Consider the following 24,054-nt stretch of genomic DNA (forward strand, 5'->3'; position numbering starts at 1 on the left):
GGGAGGTCAAAGGTCAGACTAGGTTCAATAAATTAAAATTTAGCATTTTCTGTTTCAAAATGCATCTTCTTCTACAGATCACATTATTCAAACACGTTACTTGCACATAAGCATTGGCTGTAGCTACTGTCTACAGGGTGTACACAGATTTTTGAAATTTTGAGGTTAAGTGGGTCTTTTTGGCCTTTTTTCAAAAAATTGCAATCTCTACAACAGATCTACATGTTACCCCACCTACAGGTCGTCAATGGCACGTACTGTACTATCACACACAAACGTACTGCCGAGTTATGCTATGCATGTAATTGACACGTGATCAACAGTTTTAGAGCGATTTTCAGACAGTGCTCCAATTAAATCATTGCTTGGTGGTGTATTATCGTGCAAGCGTACTCAGATTTCCGTCGCTGGCTGGACGAACATTACGTCATATGCTAAAAATACCATCTTTAGCACAAAACAAATCGCGGCGAGAAAAGTACAAACACGTCTTTAACGTGCGATCGCTGCCATTAATAGGCAAATCGACATATCTCAATTTCGCTGAAAGAAATTGACATAATTATGTTGATTTTGTCCAATTGGAGAACTTGTAATTGACATAAGTAAGCTAATTTACATAAAATCGACATTGTGACATTTCCAAGAAAAGTGAAGGCCGGTTGCAGCAACCAATAAACAGTAATAAATTTGACACTAGTTTTCACATAATGAACATATGTCGATTTCTCCTAAGGTAATTGACATATGTATATTTTACGAAAATTAGCTTACTTATGTCGATTACAAGTTCTGCTATTGGATGAAATTAACATAATTATGTCGATTTCACTGAAAGAAATTGACATATGTCAATTTGTCCATTTATGGCAGCGATCGCACGTCATGTTTGTCATACACGTCCTGTTTCTGTACAGTAAATATGCCGGCAAGTCATCGCGAGTGGGAATTGCACACAGCGTGTGTAAACCAGACCCATTTCCCCTCGTCAGAATGGTCAGAATCAAGTTTGATTGCATGTTTTGGGCTATATTGGTAAGTATGATTCTTTGTGTACATAAATATTCGATTCTTTCTTGGTCTGAGCCCGGGTCGTGAAGATGTGGATAATTATTATTTCACATGCATGCATGATGCATGCCATGTCGTCAGTACATGTAGCTGTCAGCCGTGTCGATCGCAATATCATGTACCATTATGATACAATGTATGAATTTTATTTCCTTAGTTTTCCGAACAAATATTTGAATTGGTGGTTTGGGTTTTAATTCTGATGTTTTACAGTACATCCTTTACGTTTCTGAGATGAGATGACTTCCCGGATCCCTACAAAAATGATAATCATGAATTAAAAATGTCATGTCGACTGATCATATATTCACTGAACATGCTGAATGTAGGTATAAAAGGTGAATTCAGATTTGCCAAAACCACATCATTTTATATATATCAAGTTAAAGCCCTTGAATAAAGAAAGCCAAAACTGAAAACCGTTTTGTCATAGCACATTCCGCAGCAAAGTTACATCTTGTCAAAGGTTGACTTTCATCAAAATATTCGCCAACTTTTTAAAATGCATCTCATGATAGCGCAGCTTTTATGTAGAACTGCTATCAAAATCCCTCTAAAATTCCATGTGGAATTATCTCATCACAAAAAGAAATTGATATATTTGGGTCAAGTAAAGTATAGACAACATGTTTATGTAGGTTTCTTTGAAAAATCTGTTCTTTTAATTTTATGTAAATTATGTAAAATTGTGTGGGACCCAGTTTGAGCCAATTTGGCTGACTAGCAAATGTGTTAACTGAGGTTTGCCTTTCATAGCTACTAAATGTCATGATAAATCAGCTGTATGTCAGTCCATAGACTCTGAATCAGAGTCTATGGTCAGTCACGTATGCACATATCATGTAAAATCCTAAAATTTGTTTGCGATCTTTGGTTTAATGTACTGCATGATGTACATGTAGGAAGGGGTAAAATTGTGTGGTCAGCAGCACGGCAGTGTGATGCGGGGATTCTCGAGTCAGATTACCCCCCTCAAGTTGCCCCCCCCCCATGGCAATTTTGTGTAAATTCATGATCGTTTACCACCCGAAATTCATTTTTACCCTCAGTGTCCCCTTGCCCGAGAAGTTTAGCCAAGAATTTGCTCACTGAATTCATATTCTAGCTAGAGTTCTCGAGTAAGTGCCCCCCCCCCCTGGAAAAAAATAATGGAGCTGCCAATGGTGATCAGACAATAATTATGTGCTGCAATTTTCCTTCCCCACAAAGCTATTGTAGATTCACAGATTGTCAGCAATTTTCCTATGGGATTTCCTAATTTTTGCTGTCGATTCATTGGTGGTGGTGGTGGTGGGGGGGGGGGGGGGCACATGCCCCCAGTGCCCTTATGATGCGAGGCCACTCATTCTGACTTGCAGTGTACACAATATCATTGTAATTCACTAGCATCTGCAAGGAAACGATTAAAATTACTTTCTAATTCTATTTTAAAAATTTAATGATTTAATACTAAATTGTTCTTTGTTTCCTTTTTACTGTATACACAGATGATTAACCAACCATGAAACGGCCTAGGGAGGCTTCAGACCGTCGTCACATGGAAAATGGTGACCGGAGAATGTATATCCAGTTTTATGCCTTCAGCTTGCGAAATACCTCGACTTCATCAACGTAGCACCAATGATAATACCATAAATCCCAATCCACTCTCTCTCAAAAGTACTATCAAAAACGGTACATTATTTTTGTACTATCATATCATAATGGATTGCTTCCAGCAAAAGTTCTTCCCAAAGACTACACACAACAACTGGAACTCCCTCCATGGAAGACTCTTGAGCTGCATATCATCACAATACAAATGTAGCAAAGTAGATTGGGCTCTTCTCTGACTTCAGCAACCACAGGGTGATGTTCCAGATGTAGTTAAATTGGAAAAAAAGGGTATCGTGCACTTTCGAAAATCACCCTTTAATCGATGTCTGCAGATCAGAAAAAATAGCTACCATACATGATGCTATGTTAAAATATTAAAAATGTCCTTATGGGTGAACAGGGTCAAATTTCCAACAACAGGGTCCAAATTTCAAAATTACTCGGATTTTGTCAAAAACTGCAAAGTATTCCGCTGGTGAGTCTGGTCCCAATTCTGACCTTTTTGAACTCAGGAACGGTATGTCACAGATAGGTCAAACTATACTTTTTCTAAATCGTTATGACCAGAGGAATGATGTGGCATGTTTTTTGAAATCTGAGGAAGTTGGACATTTGACCCCTGTTGTATGAAATTTGATCCCTAGGGACATTTTTTTGAATTTTTTAACATAGCTTACGCCTTACTGTATCATTTTCTACACATTTTTTACGTCGATTAGAAGTTGATTTCCGAGAGTGCACCATACCCCCTCATGAAAACATTTTGGAGTTGCTTCCACCACCTACGCAAAAAGCTACAGCATGAACTTTTAATTTCACACAAATCAATCAGGTCTGCATACATGAATGGGAAATGAACCAATCGTATATCATTGTGTAAAATTACATACCAGTAATTCTCCCTTTCATGTCTAATTATTGCCATGGCTCCTCTTGCATATTGCATATTGTGCAACCGTGCAATGGACACATAGCTGCAGTAGTTGTGGTAGGTACCTCTACCTGTACGTGTAATTTTCTATGAATTCTGTGAAAAGGTGGAACATTGTGGTTTAAAAATATTATTTTGTTGCCCGCCACGACCGGTACCGACCCAAATTTTTAAACATTCCAGTGCAAAAGAATACTGAATAGGGATGTACCATTTGACTTCCATGGGGGGCTGGAACTTAAGTTCGGGTCAGTTAGATTTTTTTTTTTTCAGGATGAAACTGTTATCTTTTAAATATGGTACCGTCCCGATTTGCTCATTTTGGTGAGGGCGCGCCCAAGTACCCTAGGCCCCTTCCTAATAATCTAAGGTAACATTAATAATTTTAGGGTAACATTCAAAAATTTAGGATAAAATTCATAATTTTAAGATAATATTCATAATTTTAGGTATAAGTGAAAATGTAAGGTAGAATTCATGTAAAATGTATGCATTTCAAAATCTTGAGGATGCACCCACCCTTCAGCATTTCACGTTCTGCCTCAGGCCAAAACATTTGGGCCCCCAGTATTAAATATGTGTTGCATAAAAAATACACTCATGTACATTGAACATTAAAAAATAATATAACTGCAATTAAATATTAAGTGTGGAATCAATGTGTCTTTCAGTGTGTTGCAGTTAGTAGTGTAGCCTGAACTTTTTCAAAGAGGGGGGAGGCAACTTTTATGGGGAGGTAATGATCAGAAATCAGAAACAGAAAGAGCCTAAAATTAGTGGGCAGCTTTCACCCTTGCACCCAGGCGATTCAACTGGTGTGTTGTATAGTATTGAGTAACTAATATTTGTTGTCCAACAAGGTTAAGGGGGTACTACACCCCTGACCAATTTTGTACCTATTTTTGCATTTTCTTAAACATTATAGCACATTGGTGACAAGTGAGATATGTATATTATAGGGGCAAGGATTACAACTACTGCACTGAAAATTCAGCAGCTCAAGGCAAGTAGTTATTGATTTATTGATCAAAATACTGGTTTTCCATCATGTTTTACTGTAACTCCACAACTGTTGTCTGTGTTGACATAAAATTATTTCCAGTGCAGTAGGTGTAGCCCTTGCCCCTATAATATACATAGCTCACTTGTCATCAATGTGCTATAATTTTTAAGAAAAATGCAAAAATAGGCACAGAATTGGGCAGGTACCCCCTTAAGGGCTGGTGCAATAATTATATATGACCTCACGGGTGAATAATTAAACAGATTGGAGGGTAAATATGCATGCACCGCTCATGAAATATTTATAGAGGGGTCTGGATTCACTTTTTGAAAATTATCCTTCCCACCCTTACAAATAATTATTGCACAGCCCAGTAACTGATATTAAAATGCGGCTGTCAACTGCAATCCCTGCCCCCCATACTTCACCCAGGCTGTCAATTGCAATCCCTGCCCCCACACTGCTGGTATAAATCGAAATAAAATTTTGTTATTAGCTAAGAAAAAAAGGAAAGTAACGGTATGTTCACACATGAATTGAGATTACTAAGTACCCAGTTTATATGTGGTATTTTTATTTGGGGTCCAAAGGTCATTAAGGGGTCACTTCCGGTATAAAACAAAATACCTTCAAAATGCTACTTCTCCCACAAATTACATAGGACGGTGACGCAACTTGCACATGCATTGCTATTACCCAGTGTCTATGAATCATACACAAATTTGAGGTCAAAGGTCATTAAGGGGTCACTTCCGGTATAAAACCAAATTCCTTCAAAAATTTTAATTAGCTAAGAAAAACCACAGGAGAGTGACGGTATGTGCACACATGAATTATGTTTACCTAATGTTATGTGGTATTTTTTTGTTTGAGGTCAAAGGTCATTAAGGGGTCACTTCCGGTATAAAACCGAATTCCTTAAAAAAAAAATTATTAGCTAAAAAAACAAAGGAGAGTGACGGTATGTGCACACATGAATTATATTTACCTAATGTATATGTGATATATTTTTATTTGGGGTCAAAAGGTCATTAAGGATCACTTCCGGTCCAAGACAAAAACATTCAAAATGTCCTTCTGTCACAAATAACATGGCAGAGTGATACTATGTGCACACATGCATTGACATAAGGCAATGCCTGTGGGGTTTTCGTAGATTTTGGGGTCAAAGGTCATTAAAAGGTCACAACACGGCTGTGTTCGTGGTCTTAGACCACAGCTAAGTCTAGTTCTTTCTTTCTTTCTTTCTGTCAACCATTACATTTGCTCTAGCACTCACATGCTTACATCGATTTTGACCTAACTTGGTCACAATGATCACTGACCGTGCCCCTACATGTCACATCAAACTTGTGGGGTCAAAGGTCACGCAGGGGTCATAGGGGTCAAAAACGTGATTTCAACTAAAAATGCATCTTCTCCCACATATAACATAGGACAGTGATGTCACATGCACACGTGCATTGTCATTACCCAGTGTCTATGGGGGGTACACAGATTTGGGGTCAAAGGTCATTAAGGGGTCACTTCCGGTATAAAACGAAAAACCTTCAAATTTTTTTATTAGCTCAGTAAAACATGGGACAGTAACGGTATGTTCACATATGATCTGCAGTCACCTAATGTATATGTGGTATTATTTTTATTTGGGGTCAAAGCTCATTAACGGGTCACTTCCGGTATAAAAAGAAATACCTTTAAAATGCATCTTCTTCCACAGATTATGTAGGACAGTGACGCCACTTGCACACATGCATTGTTATTACCCAGTGTCTATGGGGTGTACACAGATTTGGGGTCAAAGGTCATTAAGGGGTCACTTCCGGTATAAAACGAAATACCTTCAAAATTTTCTATTAGCTAAGAAAAACGTAGCACAGTAACGGTATGTTCACACATGCATTATGGTTACCCAGTTTATATGTGGTATTATTTTATTTGGGGTCAAAGATCATTAAGAGGTCATTTCCGGTATAAAACGAAATACCTTTAAAATGCTTCTTCTTCCACAAATTACGTAGGACAATGACGCCACTTGCACACAGGCATTGTTATAACACAGTGTCTATATGGTGTACACACACTTGGGGTCAAAGGTCAGTAAGGGGTCACTTCCGGTATAAAACGATATACCTTCAAAATGCCCCTTCTGCCACATAAAGCATAGCAAAGTGATGCCACGTGGACACATGCATTGACATTAGCCAATGTCTATGGGGTTTTCATATATTTTGGGGTCAAAGGTGATTAAGGAGTCACAACACGGCTGTGTTCGTGGTCTTAGACCACAGCTAAGTCTAGTTCTTTCTTTCTTTCTTCTTCTTCTGTCAACCATTACATTTGCTCTAGCACTCACACACTTACATCTATTTTGAGCTAACTTGGTCACAATGATCATTGACCATGCCCCTATATGTCACATGTAACTTGTGGGGTCAAAGGTCACGCAGGGGTCATAGGGGTCAAAAACGTGATTTCAACTAAAAATGCATCTTCTCCCACAACTTACGTAGGACAGTGACAACACTAGCACACATGCATTGTTGTCATCCAGTGTCTATATGGTGTACACAGATTTGGGGTCAAAGGTCATTAAGAGGTCACTTCCGGTATAAAACGAAATACCTTCAAAAATTTTTATTAGCTAAACAAAATATAGGGCAGTAACAGAATGTTCAGTTCTGATTTGCAGTTACCTAATGTATATGTGATATTTTTTTATATGGGTCAAAGGTCATTAAGGGGTCACTTCCGGTATAAAACGAAATAACCTTTAAAATGCATCTTCTCCCACAAATTACGTAGGACAGTGACGCCACTTGCACACATGTATTGTAATTACCTAGTGTCTATAGGGTGTACACAGATTTGGGGTCAAAGGTCATTAAGGGGTCACTTCCGGTATAAAACGAAATATCTTCAAAAAATTTTATTAGCTAAGAAAAACGTAGGACAGTAACGGTATATGCACACATAAATTGTGATTGCCCAGTGTATATGTGGTATTTTTTAATTTGGGGTCAAAGGTCATAAAGGGAACACTTCCGGTATAAAACGAAATACTTATAAAATGCATCTTCTTCCACAAATTACGTAGGACAGTGATACCACTTGCACACATGCATTAGTGTTACCCAGTGTATATGGGGTGTACACAGATTTGGGGTCAAAGGTCATTAAGGCGTCACTTCCGGTATAAAACGAAATACCTTCAAAAATTTTTTATTAGCTAAGAAAAACAAAGGACAGTAACAGTATGTTCATATATCAATTGTGGTTACCCAGTGTATATGTGGTATTTTTTTATTTTGGGTCAAAGGTCATCAAGGGGTCACTTCCGGTCTGAGACGAAAAACCTTCAAAATGCCCCTTCTGCCACAAGTAACATGACATAGTGATGCCACATGCAAATGTACATTGACACTAGCCAATGTCTATGGGTCTTTCATATATTTTGGGGTCAAAGGTCAATAAGGGGTCACAACACGGCTGTGTTCGTGGTCTTAGACCACAGCTAAGTCTAGTATCTATCTGATTTCCAACATTACATTCTGCGTTGGTGTGGATTTTTTTTTTCTCCTTCTCAGAATGGTTGTTTTAATATCTTTTCTTTATCTTGTTCTACTTACACCATTACATTATGAAATTCTTTGCATCGAAATAAATAATGTATAAGCGTAATAGAGCATCTCGTATGTTCACGTAATATTTGAATAATTATATTAGTGAACTTTCATAACATTTTGGAATGACAGTAGTTGTTCAACACTGACAGCCAACGCCTACTTTATAACTGGTTCCTGTTGACTAAAGTTTAATTAACCTACAAGTGGATTAAGAGTGGTTCTTACCTATGCGCCTCATGTTCATGTAGGCCTATCTCACATGTTTTCTCTATCATCACACATTACATCGCATTGTGCAATTACAGACAAGTCCTAACTTGTTGTCAAGTAGCCCCCCCCCCCAATAATAGGCCTACTAATAATTGATCAAATAACCAGTAAGTGCAATTAATGAATCCTTGTATATAACTACCTACAATAGGTTTTGTCAATAATGACTATTTAATGAGGTATAGTCATCTGACCACTTGTTTGTTTACATCCCATATTATTGCAATTGGTTGTGCAATAATGGACATGTCTTGACATGTCAGGTGGGAAAACCCATGATCTATTTTTAGATCACTCCTTGTTTTGTCTACTTTAAAAAGAGTTACTGAACGAAGTGCATGTCTTAATAGTTCTGATCGTGGTGGAAGTAACATCTGAAGTGAGATCTCTCATCTGATACTGATTTGCTGTGTAGTTTTAATCATGGCTAAAACGCACGAGTGTGAAACATGCGGACGGGAGTTCCCAAGCAAGTATAATCTTGGAAGGCATCGACGTACTCAACATTGGCAAAATGAGCGAGTGATTGCTGTATGCGACGTTTGTGGTAAAATATTTTCTCGGCTAGATAACATGAGACAGCATCGTAAAATTCATGACAAACCAAATGACTCTAATGTGGATCATGATTGTGATAAGGGGAATCAACTCGACTCATCCCGGGTGAACAATGACAGAAAACGCAAGCGAGATGATGATCTTGAATGTGAGCGTCCTCGGAAGATGCTAGGAACAACTTTTGAACTTCCAAATGAGATGGTTGAGGAATTAGCGGATGATCCTGATTTACTTCAATACTATCGCCAGCATTGGAGGTGGATAAGATCTTCCGTCAAGAAGGGCAAGATCCAATCAAAATACAACTGTCACCTTCTGACGTTGGATCCTGTTAACTTAGCAAACTGTGCCGAGGAGGTATTTTCGCAGCAGACGACCGCCTTCAAAGTCAACGCTTCTTTTGGCTTCATTCTCAGGAATAATGAGACGAATGAGCGCAGATTTTATTATTCTTCGAAGAACACAAAACTCTTTGAAAAACCATTCTTGGTGAAAGACCGGGCTACATTTGACACGTTTTACAACACACTTAAAGATATTGACTCTTTGGAATATGCACGGATGCAACGATTCAAAGTGGACAGTAGAGATCGTCACAAACGTGACATTTTACGTGTACAGAATACGCGATCATCCCATTGGAGCTTGCTCTTATTTACCCGATTACATATTGCAGAATAGAGCTGTCGTCTCTCTCATGATCAACAATAACACTAAGAAACCTTACAAGGATAACCTATGCATGTTTCGCTGCATGGCGCTTCATAAAGGACATCATAAGTGCGGTTTGGAAAAGCAAACCAAAGCCTTGTTTAAAGAATATTCAAATCAATCCAGTCAAGATTTTAAAGGGATCAAGGTAGATCAATTGCACGAGGTAGAAGACGTCTTTGGTGTAAACATTATGGTGTATGAACTAGTAGATCTCGGAGCAGATGTCATTGATGATCATAATACAGAAGAGACAGAGAAGAATATGAATGGAATGGTTGTAGCTAGACTAGTTCGGCGAAGTTTGGAGAAGCATTCATCTACCATGTATATCAACCTTCATAACGAACACTTCAGCTACATCAGTAACATAGACAAGTATACCCAGTCCTACGCATGCCGCAAGTGTCACAAGTTATGGAAGACTGGCAAGCAGCTACACCGCCATGAAGCTACTTGTGAGGACCAAGGTAAGAATGTAATAATCTTATTATTATATTATGTAAAACTAACTATGTTAAAGACCCATTCAGCATGTTCAGTGATCCCAGCGCAAGTTTAACAAAAATGTTTATAAATTGCTTGTAAGTGAAGGATAAGTCATTCAAATTGGTATTTTTGAAATGACAAATTAAGCACAAAACGAAGAAAACAAAGTTGAAGCCCCATTCAAATACATGTAGCTAATTTAGATACTATGTCATGTCAGTACCTTAATAACAGATTCGTGTAAAATATCTTATTTTGTCTTAAATACACGGCTTTCGGCTGAACCACTCGCATGCTATGTTCGCACATCTACATGACAATGACAAAGGTACCAAAATCTGAATTTGATGATGTTTACGATCGTCCGGATGAGCAAATCACTGAATGGGCCTTATTGGGATGTAACATTGATTACACACATAGGCATGCGGTATAACATACTCGTATAACACAATTATAATTACATTATTAATATTTTTATTTTTGTTCTTTCTTCTTTCTTTTTTATAACAGGAACTACCGATGTATATCCGCGTGGCGTGTATGTAAATTCACCGTCTATCTTCGATGAGATTCGAGAAGAGGACATCGACATTCCTAAAGAATGGGATTTTTTCCCTCATTGGGCTACCTTTGATTTTGAGTCGTATACAGAGAAGACATCGGTAGAATCTGGGGGAGATAAGTTATGCTGGATGAATGAACACATTCCACTCAGTGTTAGTATCAGTAGTAATGTTCCAGGATATCACAGCCCTACTTGTTTCATCAGCGAAGGTGACCCAAATCAAATAGTAGGAGATATGGTTAGATATCTCATCGAGATCAGTTCTCGTAGTGATAGTATTTTAAGAGAAACTTTTCACGCTATCATAGCCGAATTGATGGGGAAGATTCAAAGACTAAGTGGTGGTGATGCTGATGAAAGCACGAAACAAAAGAAACACTTGGAAACCTTGCTGTCTAAACTCCTTAGTCATTTGAAGACGCTCCCGGTATTCGGCTTTAATAGCGGCAATTACGATATCAATTTGATTAAGACATATTTACTTCCTTCCTCGTTAAAACGAACCTATCAAAAACTTGATCAAGAGAAATAACAATTATATGTCGATTGACACTGAGCACTTGCGCTTTCTAGATATTACCAATTTTCTCGCCCCAGGATTTAGTTATGATCAATTGCTTCGCGCGTATGACTGCTCTATGCAAAAAGGAATATTTCCTTATGAGTGGATCCATCTAAACAAACTAGACCAAACATCACTCCCGCCTAAAGAAGCTTTTGACAGTACTCTCAAAGGCACCTCGATAACGGATGAAGAATACGCCTACTGTCAAGAGGTTTGGATGCAAGGTATGAAAACCATGAGAGATTACTTAATATGGTATAACAATTTAGATGTTGAACCATTTGTAGAAGTCATTGGGAAAATGGCAAATACCTACCGCGACATGGGAATCGATCTTCTCAAAGACGGAATATCCGTCCCTGGCTTGACATTGAAGTATCTCTTTAAAGTCAGCTCCTCTGCCAATTTCTCACTTTTTGGAAATCAAGATAGCGATCTTTACCAAACTTTCCGAGAGAATCTGGTCGGTGGTCCTTCCATAGTTTTCAATAGATATCACGAATCCGGTAAAACTAAAATACGCGGTGGCAAATTGTGCGAAAAGATACAAGGATATGACGCCAATGCCTTGTATCTCTGGGCGATGAAACAAGAAATGCCCACCGGCTACCCAACGCGCAGACGCGAGGAAACGGGATTCAAAAAAGAAAGGAAACCATTTTCGATAGTTGCGCAGGAATGGTTAGATTGGGAGGCTCATGACCGCGAAATTAAAATTAGACACGAGGGTAATAACACCGAAAAGCGTGTAGGTCCCCGCATGTTGCCCGTTGATGGTTGGTGCTCAGAAACAAAACAAGTATTTGAGTTTCAGGGTTGTTTTTTCCACGGCCATCCCTGCCAAAAGAATCCCCGTCACTGCGAACAAGAAATGCGCGATCGGTACGCTAAAACCTTAGAGAAGCGCGCTTATTTGGAAAAACTAGGCTATGAACTTGTCGAAATGTGGGAGTGCAATTTTGACTCTATGAAAAAGACTGATCCAAAACTAAAACAATTCATCAATGCCCGTAAGAAACCCATAGATCACAAATTTAACTTATCATTAAATGAAATCATACAAAAAATCAAATCGGGCCTTCTCTTTGGATGTATAGAATGCGACATTCATGTCCCTGACGAATTGAAACCATACTTTGCTGAAATGACCCCTATATTCAAAAATACTCTCATTTCCCGCGATGATATAGGACCTTTTATGAAAACCTACGGAGAAGAACATGATATCATGAATACCCCAAGGAGAAGTTTGATCGGAAGTATGTTCGGGAAGAGAATTTTTCTTGCCACGCCTCTCGCGAAATGGTATCTCGACCATGGCTTGGAAATTACTCGGGTGTATCAAGTGGTACAATATACACCGATCGCCTGTTTTTCAGAATTTGCCAATGCTGTCTCCAATGCACGCAGAGCTGGGGATATCGACCCTTCTAAGTCCATCATAGCTGACACGATGAAATTGATGGGAAATTCATCGTACGGTAAAACCATCACTAACAAGTCAAAACACAAGAATGTCAAAATTGCAAACACCCCAAAAGCGAACCAACTCGTCAATGAACTCCTATTTCGTGATCTCAACCCCATAACTGACGAATGCTATGAAGTTGAGATGGCCAAAGCCAAAATTAAACATGATTTGCCTGTATTAGTCGGGTTTTTCGTCTATCAGTACGCCAAACTCAAAATGTTACAGTTCTATTTCGACTTCCTCGATGTATTCATGGACATATCAGACTTTGAGTACGTGCAAATGGATACGGATTCGGCCTATTTCGCCCTTTCTGGATCCAGTATTGAAAGTCTTGTCACACCTGAACTTCGTCCAAGCTTCGAAAGAGAAAAGTACAGCTGGCTACCGCGTACTGATACGGAAGAGAATAGACGATTTGACAAGCCAACCCCTGGCTTATTCAAGTTGGAATGGGAAGGCGATGGTATCATAGCACTTTGTAGCAAGACCTGGTATGGGTTTGGCTCCAAGGATAAATTTAGTTGCAAAGGGGTGAATAAGAGAAATAACGAAATTACCGCCGAGAAATACAAGCGCGTGCTTCTGGAACAAAATGCCGACTCTGCGATCAACCGCGGCTTTCGCGTCAAAAACAATCGGGTTCTCACTTATCAACAAGAACGCTCCGCATTTACTTACTTCTATCCCAAACGAAAGGTGGCCGAAGATGGTTTCACCACAACTTACTTAGACATCTAGAATAGATTGCCATATTGTTATTTCTCTCGATTGGGCAGCATTATAAAGATGATAATGTTGTATACTGTTTATCCATTAATTTTGTTAAAATATCGAAATCGATACTCTTGATATTCCTTTGTTGACCAGTCTTTTAATGGTCTTTACCTAATAATGTATCAAACAAATTGTCGTAAATTTAAGTCGCATACTATGTATAATGTAAACGAGGTACTTTTACGTGGATTATCAACAAATATTTAGCTATGCGTATAATATGTTTTAAATAATCTAACTTCTATACTTTAACAAGCATTGAGTACATTGTATTATACGATATCAACTATGTAACGATTATTGTATGTGTATCTATATGTAAATACGTGTATAAATAAATGTATAAATAAAATATGTATATACGCAAATATAAGCTTCCATTTGTCTTTATTTCGCGGTTGTTATACTCTTAGAATAAAACTTACGTAATAAACCGAATAAAATACTATCAAATACGTGTATAAAATACCGTAAATATATACCATAAAACCTCGCAAAGTAACCCATTATACCACCCTCCCAGAGTGCGTCATAGGGCTATAAATAGATTACGTCATAAGGGAAATCACGGGTGAACCATACTTCTAAAAATAGATCAATAGATGACCTCTGAGGTCACAGGAGTTGCTCCTGAAAAATCGCTCCTGAAACCTACCGTAAAGGGACCTCTTATACTACTTCCAGCATATATGTTCGATTCAAACACAATAGCCAGGACATAATTGCAAACACAATAGCGTTTTCATACCATTAATACTCCCATTCAAATGTAATTTTACTTGAACAGCTCAGCTAGTAGACCAGGTTAAAACTGAGCTAAGTACCACTTGGAGAACCAGAAATTCTCATATGGTTTATCTGGACCAGTTTTGCATGGGGAACAAGAATTTGTTGGGTAAAAGCCCGTAACCTGAGAACTTTTCCGTGAGGGCGCTTTTTTCAAAATGGCCGCCAAAATCCAATATATATGGTTAAATTAGTCACTTAAGGGCATATTTAACCAGATTTTGGATTTTTATTGATAGCAATAATGTACAACTAAGTCAGGTTATTAATATGAAGGTGACAGGAGGTCACAGCTTAGGGCGCTTTTTTCAAAATGGCCGCCAAAATCAATGAAAAACATATATATGGTTAAATTAGTCACTTTAGGGGCATATTTAACCAGATTTTGGATTTTATTGATAGCAATAATGTACTACTAAGAGGAGCAGTAACGTTGTCTAATGTGCTTAGATCTACTTTCAAATGTTATGCACCGATTGCTACGCACATGTTTGGAATTAAACAGTATTTCGAGAGGACCAGTGTAGGGGAGGTAATATGAAAATACTTTGAATTTTGAATGTTATGTTGTACTGACTGCCACATCCATATTTCAACAGTTATTTTGAGAGGAACAGTGACGTTATGTACGAGGTATGTGAAGAGGAATAAGGATTTTGTATGTTGTGTGATCTACTTTGGCCAATTTATGCGCTGATTGTCATACCCGTTGAATTGTTACTGTAAAAGGACCGGTGCCTTTATGTATACGAGATAATTAAAAAACTAATTCGAACCTTGGATGCTGTTATCTACTGACTGCTTGTGTTTCATATTCAACCGTTATTGTAGAATGCAATAAGAGCAAATTGTGTAGATGAGGTGAGTACAGAAGATTAAGAGTTCGGATGTTGTGTTATCTACTTGACAAATTTATGAGCTGACTGCCACACTAGTATTTCGCATTTGACCATTACTGTGAGCGGAACAGAATCGTTACATGGGAGAAGTAATTTTTTTAAATAGTTTGAATTTTGAATTTTGTTATAAATCTACTGACTACACACGAGTGTATATGCTCATTTGTGTCACCAAGAGCTCATATCTAAAACAGTTTACCACATGATATCACATCCAGTGCATCTCTAACTGTCTTCATCAAGCCTAAAACTCGTTCGATGAAAACTGAACTTGACCTTTGAACTCTTCATATTTGCTTTGTGATTTTACATATTATGTATGTAGATCCTTTAAGTTGTTTTGCCTATGTTGTAAATAACTTTGTAGTAAGTTTGTAAGTCTGCTACTGCTTTTATTTTCTGCATCTAATCAAGCACCTCCCCATAGCAGTGGTGTGGAACTGGTGGGCGTTTACAGTGAACAGATAATAAGTTGCTTTGGCTAAGTTGTACATAACTTTTGAAGTTTAAAGTGTGTTACTGTTTGGTTTTTACGCCTAACTTAAGCATCTCCCCATCTACTGTAGGTGAATTTTGGTGCATTACAAAGTGCTATAATTTTTGTTGTTACATTAAATTTTTTGTGTCAGAGGAACAGCTTTGTTGTGTAAGAAGAACAGTGTTGTTGTGCATGAGTAATAGTAATGCTCTGCCTGCTGGCCATAGGCGTCAACATAAAAAGTCCCTAGTTCTGGAATATATTCTCAGAAAAGAACCACTGAACCAATACTGGGATTGTTTGTACTCATTTTAATGCATTTTCCATGCTGATTCCAAATATAGTCATATTCTTGTAGAATTCTGAAAATTTTCAATTTTACAATAACATTTGGAGCTTGTCGTCTGCAGTCGACACAAGTGTGGAGAAGATTAAAAATAGAGTGCAGCTATTGGTTGTTGAGAGATTTAAAGGTAGAGAGTTCAAGCTTGTGTTTACAGGCCTGAGTGCCAATCTCTCTTTCGAATTGATTTGAGGCCACTCACATTCCAGCACATATATCCACCAAGTATGCGCTGAATACAACACTGCTGCTTCTTATTCATCCATTATTGTAAGAGGGTAGAGTTTAGTATTCAGATTTTCCCCCATATCTTTGCCTGAATATCACTATGTCTTGGCTTGGTTACAGTGAAATCTCTGTGTGGATGCTGCTGCTATTTGTTACAGTGCTTGGTAACAACACTGTTGCAGATGGTCATCCAGAGCACATATCCATAACATGTGCAAAGGAGGATATTACCAACATGTGGGTTCATTATAAAGGCTATACATCAGGTGGTAATGGTACAAAATGTCACACACAATGTCCCATAAACTGCACCTGTATCCTTGGTAACTACACAGTATCAAGCAACTGTACTAATGGAGACATAGCTGAGACTAAAATGCCATACCCATCTGATGCGAGCTATCTGAGCTGGGCTGACTCAACATTGCATGGTGTCAAACCAAAAACATTCTCTCTGTTTTCTGATATATTAGATGGATTACATTTAAACAATATCAGCCTCAGGTACATTCAGCAAGGAGCTTTTGATGGGTTAACCATTCTGAGGTATCTATTCTTATATGATAATGATCTTACTGAGATTACACCTGGTTTATTCAGTGAGTTGATTAGCTTGGATATGTTATTCCTTTTAAGCAATAATCTTACTGATATTACACCTGGTGTATTCAGTGAGTTGACAAGCTTGATAGAGTTAGACCTTTCAAGAAATAACCTTACTGATATTACACCTGGTGTATTCAGTAAGTTGACAAGCTTGAAAGAGTTAGTCCTTTCAAGCATTAATCTTACTGAAATTACACCTGGTGTATTCAGTGAGTTGACAAGCTTGGAATATTTATACCTTTCAAGCAATAATCTTACTGATATTACACCTGGTGTATTCAGTGAGTTGACAAGATTATTGACGTTAGATCTCTCCAACAATCATCTTTCTGTGTTAAAGCCTGGCATTTTCAGTAGATTATTCAGTCAATTAGTATCATCATATTTATATAAATATGCTAATACATTATACCTGACATTATCACACAATGACCTTTCCATTTTACATTCTGGCACATTTCAAAATCAAACCGAACTCAGATATCTTGATATTGATCACAACCAATTGCAGTTCCTTCCACAGGATATTTTTCAATATCAACTGGACCTGTCGGGAAATAAATTGACTAGCATTCCTGCTAAGCTGTTCTTTCATTGTTTATATTTGGAAAGAGTTGACTTGCTTGACAATCCAATTTTGTGGATTGAGCCAAATACTTTTGTAGGGTTGAATGAAACAGATTTAATTGTAAGTGACCCTTCTATCTGTTGTTTTACATTGGCTAATTGTATATGTGACAAAGCTCCATCTCCATTCCTCACATGCAAGCGTTTGTTACCATATTTTGGCCTTCGAATAGCAGTATGGTTCGTATGTGCTCTTGCTATACTTGGAAATAGTTTGGCTTGTTACGTTAAATACAAGCATAAACAGCAAAGTAATAAGGTCCAATCTTTGCTGATCACAAATCTGTCAAAGTAATAAGGTCCAATCTTTGCTGATCACATATCTGTCAATATCTGATTTCTGTATGGGTATATATCTGATCATATTAGTTTCAACAGACATGTATTACACACATTATTTTCCATCATTTTCTGAATCATGGAGATCTAGTATGTTGTGTAGAATAGCTGGTGCCTTGTCTGTTATCCAGTGAGGCATCAGCTTTCTTCATAACACTGATCACCATTGATAGGTTTCTGGGTGTGAAGTACACATTCAGGTATCAAATAAGCACTAAACTTTCTCGTATTATGGTTGCCCTGCTGTGGTTTGTAGCATTAGGCATAAGCATAGCAACATTGGCATTATCACAAGGCAATCCTGATATCTATGCAGTATCAGAAATATGTGTGGGTTTACCCATTTCAAGAACAATTTCTCATACTATAAATAAGACATTGATTCATCAAGACGCATGGGGGAGTTCTGAGTTTACATTAACATGTTCCTCTGTTGTACGTACAGGGAGCAAGGCAGCTATGTATTTCTCAATTGCTATATTTACTGTCCTTAATCTGGCATGCTTTTTTGTTGTTGGTTATTGTTATGTGGCTATTTTGATCTCTGCCAGGGAAACAGCTAGGAGAGCTGGTCGTTCTGCCAATTTAAAAAAGGAACTCAGAATGGCTATGAAAGTCTATCTCTTAGTCTTTACAGACCTTTGTTGCTGGGTCCCAATATGCGTATTGTCCATCCTGGTCCAAGCTGGGGCAGTAGAGGTCAACCCAATTGCTTATGTCTGGATAGCAATATTTGTCTTACCATTCAATTCCGCCATTAATCCTTTCTTGTATACTTTGGCTTCTTTTATTTGAAGCAACAAGTTATGTCGCAAACGAAAGAATCAGCAAGAAAATATTCCTCTCGCACCAATCAGGGGATCATAGAGAGTTGATTAAATGATAAGATGTGAATATACTATGATACTGACAGGTCTGTGATTAAATGAAATGAGGCTTTCTGCATCCATTGAGTCATTGTCTGGAGTCCCCTGATGATATCACACCACCAAATAAATCCCCATAGAGATATGTACTAAATTCGCCTCAAGAAAACATCATTATTAGGGGCTGTGCAATAATTAGGGGGGGCAAGAAATTTTGGCGAGCCCAAAGGGGTGGGGGGGGGGGCAAGCAATTTTGGCAAACCGAGAGGGGGGGAAGCGATTTTTGGCACGCATTCAATAAAACGCTCTAAAAAGGCTTAGGAAAACAGTACGGAAACGCTTAAATATGCAAATTTTCCTGCTCACTGCGCTCGCAACATACATCTAGACCATTTAAGGTTTGCAAATTGGGATCCCACAATTTTGGCATGTTCAAGGGGGGCGAAGGGGGGGGGGGGGGGAATTTTACCCCTGGGGGCTCATAATTATTGCACAGCCCCTTAAACTTACTCATGGACACCAGCATCCCTTTTAAAGGCTTTTTTGTTCAGGGTTTTCTTTGTTAATCTTGCTGGTAATTAGTCACAAATGCTTAAAGGGATATTTTCACAACCATGGGCTTCGGTTGTATATTGTGGTGCACCACCATGTCACAACCATGGGCTTCGGTAGTGAACTCAACCCATAAAGTATCGAAACGATTATAGATGGTCAGATATATCGGGAATTGAAATATATAGCGAAAACTTACTTAATGTATATAAAGCGCAGCTTTCTCCTGCGCATTTTGATACCTCTTTTGTTGCTCTACGATATCATTTGGTTGAGTTATGGGCGCTTGAGTGGCTTATATTGTGGAACACCACATGTCACAACCATGGGCTTCGGCAGTTTATTGTGGTACACCACCATGTCACAACCATGGGCTTCGGCAGTATATTGTGGTACACCACCATGTCACATCCATGGGCTTCGGCAGTATATTGTGGAACACCACATCTCACAACCATGGCCTTCTGCAGTATATTGTGGTACACCACCATCTCACAACCATGGCCTTCGGCAGTATATTGTGGTGCACCACCATATCATACCCATGGGCTTCGGCAGTATATTGTGGTACACCACATCTCACAACCATGGCCTTCTGCAGTATATTGTGGTACACCACCATATCATACCCATGGGCTTCGGCAGTATATTGTGGTACACCACCATGTCACAACAATGTGTTTCTACAGTATATTGTGGTCATACCACCATGTCCCAAGTTTTTGACTATAATTTCTCTTTCATCATGTTCGTGTGATATATACCCGGGAATTTTTCGGAGTGTCACCTCAGGTGGGGAAATTACTTTTATTATATTCTTCACTTTTTGGCTATGAAAGTCTATCTCTTAGTCTTTACAGACCTTTGTTGCTGGGTCCCAATATGCGTATTGTCCATCCTGGTCCAAGCTGGGGCAGTAGAGGTCAACCCAATTGCTTATGTCTGGATAGCAATATTTGTCTTACCATTCAATTCCGCCATTAATCCTTTCTTGTATACTTTGGCTTCTTTTATTTGAAGCAACAAGTTATGTCGCAAACGAAAGAATCAGCAAGAAAATATTCCTCTCGCACCAATCAGGGGATCATAGAGAGTTGATTAAATGATAAGATGTGAATATACTATGATACTGACAGGTCTGTGATTAAATGAAATGAGGCTTTCTGCATCCATTGAGTCATTGTCTGGAGTCCCCTGATGATATCACACCACCAAATAAATCCCCATAGAGATATGTACTAAATTCGCCTCAAGAAAACATCATTATTAGGGGTTGTGCAATAATTATGAGCCCTGGGGGAGGGTAAAATTAGGGGGGGCAAGAAATTTTTGGCGAGCCCAAAGGGGGGGGGGGGCAACCCATTTTTGGCAAACCGAGAGGGGGGAAGCGATTTTGGCACGCATTCAATAAAACGCTCTAAAAAGGCTTAGGAAAACAGTACGGAAACGCTTAAATATGCAAATTTTCCTGCTCACTGCGCTCGCAACATACATCTAGACCATTTAAGGTTTGCAAATTGGGATCCCACAATTTTGGCATGTTCAAGGGAGGGGGGCGAAGGGGGGGGGAGGAATTTTACCCCCGGGGGCTCATAATTATTGCACAGCCCCTTAAACTTACTCATGGACACCAGCATCCCTTTTAAAGGCTTTTTTGTTCAGGGTTTTCTTTGTTAATCTTGCTGGTAATTAGTCACAAATGCTTAAAGGGATATTTTCACAACCATGGCCTTCGGTTGTATATTGTGGTGCACCACCATGTCACAACCATGGGCTTCGGTAGTGAACTCAACCCATAAAGTATCGAAACGATTATAGATGGTCAGATATATCGGGAATTGAAATATATAGCGAAAACTTACTTAATGTATATAAAGCGCAGCTTTCTCCTGCGCATTTTGATACCTCTTTTGTTGCTCTACGATATCATTTGGTTGAGTTATGGGCGCTTGAGTGGCTTATATTGTGAACACCACATGTCACAACCATGGGCTTCGGCAGTTTATTGTGGTACACCACCATGTCACAACCATGGGCTTCGGCAGTATATTGTGGTACACCACCATGTCACATCCATGGGCTTCGGCAGTATATTTTGGAGCACAACATCTAACAACCATGCGGCCCTGATTTGGTAAAATCGCTGTTTCGATAAAAAGAGCTTTTAAGTTTGAAAACTTGACGTTTTTATTTTTGAATAAAATATATTATTAAACAGATCTAATGTCTAAAAAATCTCATTATTTGGTGGCATGGTGGTGATTTGAGGATGTCACCAATGGAAAGAGTGCCCTCACATTACCCAAGATATGGATTTATCTCAAAATGTCCAAATTTCAAGTTAGATCGTTTTACCAAATCAGGGCTGCATGGCCTTCTGCAGTATATTGTGGTACACCACCATGTCACGTACAACCATGGCCTTCGGCAGTATATTGTGGTGCACCACCATATCATACCCATGGGCTTCGGCAGTATATTGTGGTGCACCACCATATCACATCCATGGGCTTCGGCAGTATATTGTGGTACACCACCATGTCACAACAATGTGTTTCTACAGTATATTGTGGTCATACCACCATGTTCCACGTTTTTGACTATTTCTCTTTCATCATGTTCGTGTGATATATACCCGGGTATTTTGCGGAGTGTCACCTCAGGTGGGGAAATTACTTTTATTATATTCTTCACTTTTTTCTCTTTCATTTGACACCAAAAGAAGTAGTAAGTACAATTTCATAGTTGCTGTATTTCTACAAGCTTGTACCCTTTGGTTATCTTATAAAAATATCGCAGGGGGAGGGAGGGGGCGGGATTCCCAAAATGTGGACCTTTTTCCTCAATAAATATGCTTACATGGAAACCCCTCACAATTTTGAACGGTTTAACCCCGGGTTTAAATTAAAAAAGGTGGTCTCTTTGTTAATTTTCTTTATGTAAATTAGTTGGACATTCGTGAGTATATTTTTACATTTCCCCCCTTACAAGTGGACTTAGTTTTGTCAAGTTCAATATCAGTTCAATAATAACTTTCAATAGGTGTACTGCTCTACGTTGAAATAATAGGTGAAAATGAACTTGCACTTGTACATACAAACCTGCGTGTGTACTTTACAAAGAATCACCATGCCAGGTTAGCCAGATTACATAGTCAAGCAGGCCTGTAGCCAAGGGTCTGTTTGACATGAACTAACCCGCCGAGCAAACTTTCAGCACACAAACAATACCAATGCAATAATTATTATATGCTTATATCGTAATAATTATTATCAAATCTACCGTGTTGCGTCCCTGTGCAACTGAGTATAGTTCATAGTCCACAAATAATGCTTGAAATACTGCACCGTTATTAACATGTAGCTTTTACAAGCACATGTAATGTTTTTGTTATGCTCTTTTGGGCGTTATGACCAGTATCTTCAATATACCGGTACTTAAGTGTACCTTCAACCTCAGTTACGAAGGTCAGAGAATCAGGCTAAACTTATTGGCAGTAATATTATCAGCTTTATCGACATCGCAACTCGGCTGTTTCAATCAACCAAAGTTTAATCACAGGCGGACATTGGTAAGATTCCAGGCCGGAGGAATAGAAGTTTATCTCGCGGTAACAAGCGTTGAAGATCGTAGCCGAGGTAAGGGGCTGTGCAATAATTATCTGCCCCTGGGCAAAAAGTGGGCTGGAGGGGGAAAAATAAGAAGGAGGGGGCAATCAATTTTGGGCGAGAAATGTTTTCCAAATTGGGTGGAATTTTGGCGCACATTCATGAGGTACCTGATGATTTTTTCACGATGTCAGGTCAAGAACTTGTATTCTGCCATATTCTTCCAGTACTGTTCTTGCTACTGGTATGACGCATCCATAATCCAGCACTATCTCAGGGGTCATTGCAGAAGTACCCACGTAGCGATCCGATTTATGTACAATTCCGCAACCCAGTACAACCCCAGCAAACACAAAACGTTTTCGACATCATTCGCAAAAGGTTATAAAAGGTTGTCAGAAAACGTTTAAATGTCGGGTTATATAAAGGGTATATTAAGGGTATAAAACGTTTTCATAACATTGAAAAACATTTTTTGATAATCTACTGCCCAGCAAACACAAAATGTTTTACAGATAATGTTTAAATGTCGAGTTATGTAAAGGGTATAAAAACGTTTTAATAACATTCCAAAAACAGTTTTGAAAACTTGACACCAAACATTCTAAACAGAATGTTATTTTGGGGTTGAAAAAATATTTTGCGAAAAATGTTTGCCCAAAATATTTGCAATAACGTTTTAAAAACATTTTCATGACCTTTATATAACCCGACATTTAAATGTTATTAAAACATTTTGAACAAAACATTTTAAGAATATTTCTGTGTTTGCCGGGTGTTATTTAAATGTTATTTAAGTGTTGACAAAATATTTGGCAAAAAATATTTGCAAAAATAGTTTACAATACCATTTTGAAAACATTTTAAAAATATTGTTGTTGTGTGTTTTCATACAAAACGTTTTAAAACGTTTTCATGACCTTTATATAACCCGACATTTTAATGTTATTAAAACGTTTTTACCTAAACCAAAAGCCAAAATATAGCTTATTTAAAACGTTTTTAAAACGTTTTTGTGTTTGCTAGGACTGCACGTCGGTTTCAAACCGTATACAAGCACAATATATGCGATTTCGAAGGTCTCAA

The 24,054-nt window shown here is 38.4% G+C and overlaps 2 protein-coding genes and 1 long non-coding RNA gene across 4 annotated transcripts; all 3 read left to right on the plus strand.

Moving 5' to 3' along the window:
- Positions 1 to 577: 577 nt before the first annotated feature.
- On the plus strand, positions 578 to 4,097 carry LOC140156687 (uncharacterized). 2 transcript variants are annotated; one of them, XR_011859578.1, is made up of 3 exons: positions 578 to 592; positions 874 to 1,035; positions 2,559 to 4,097. It is a non-coding gene; the product is annotated as an uncharacterized lncRNA (long non-coding RNA). The 2 variants fall into 2 exon arrangements; XR_011859577.1 differs by having other exon boundaries at positions 591 to 605.
- Positions 4,098 to 9,114: 5,017 nt separating this feature from the next.
- Positions 9,115 to 11,355, plus strand: LOC140156590 (uncharacterized). Its single transcript, XM_072179526.1, has 2 exons — positions 9,115 to 10,236; positions 10,769 to 11,355. The coding sequence occupies exons 1-2, from the start codon at positions 9,609 to 9,611 to the stop codon at positions 11,353 to 11,355; spliced, it is 1,215 nt and encodes a 404-aa protein (XP_072035627.1). The 5' UTR covers positions 9,115 to 9,608.
- A 106-nt stretch (positions 11,356 to 11,461) lies between these two features.
- On the plus strand, positions 11,462 to 13,600 carry LOC140156591 (uncharacterized). Its single transcript, XM_072179527.1, has one exon. It carries the CDS (start codon positions 11,462 to 11,464, stop codon positions 13,598 to 13,600), a length of 2,139 nt encoding a protein of 712 aa, XP_072035628.1.
- The last annotated feature ends 10,454 nt before the right edge of the window (positions 13,601 to 24,054 follow it).

This window comes from Amphiura filiformis, chromosome 7 (assembly GCF_039555335.1).
Source record: "Amphiura filiformis chromosome 7, Afil_fr2py, whole genome shotgun sequence".
Classification (NCBI taxonomy): domain Eukaryota; kingdom Metazoa; phylum Echinodermata; class Ophiuroidea; order Amphilepidida; family Amphiuridae; genus Amphiura; species Amphiura filiformis.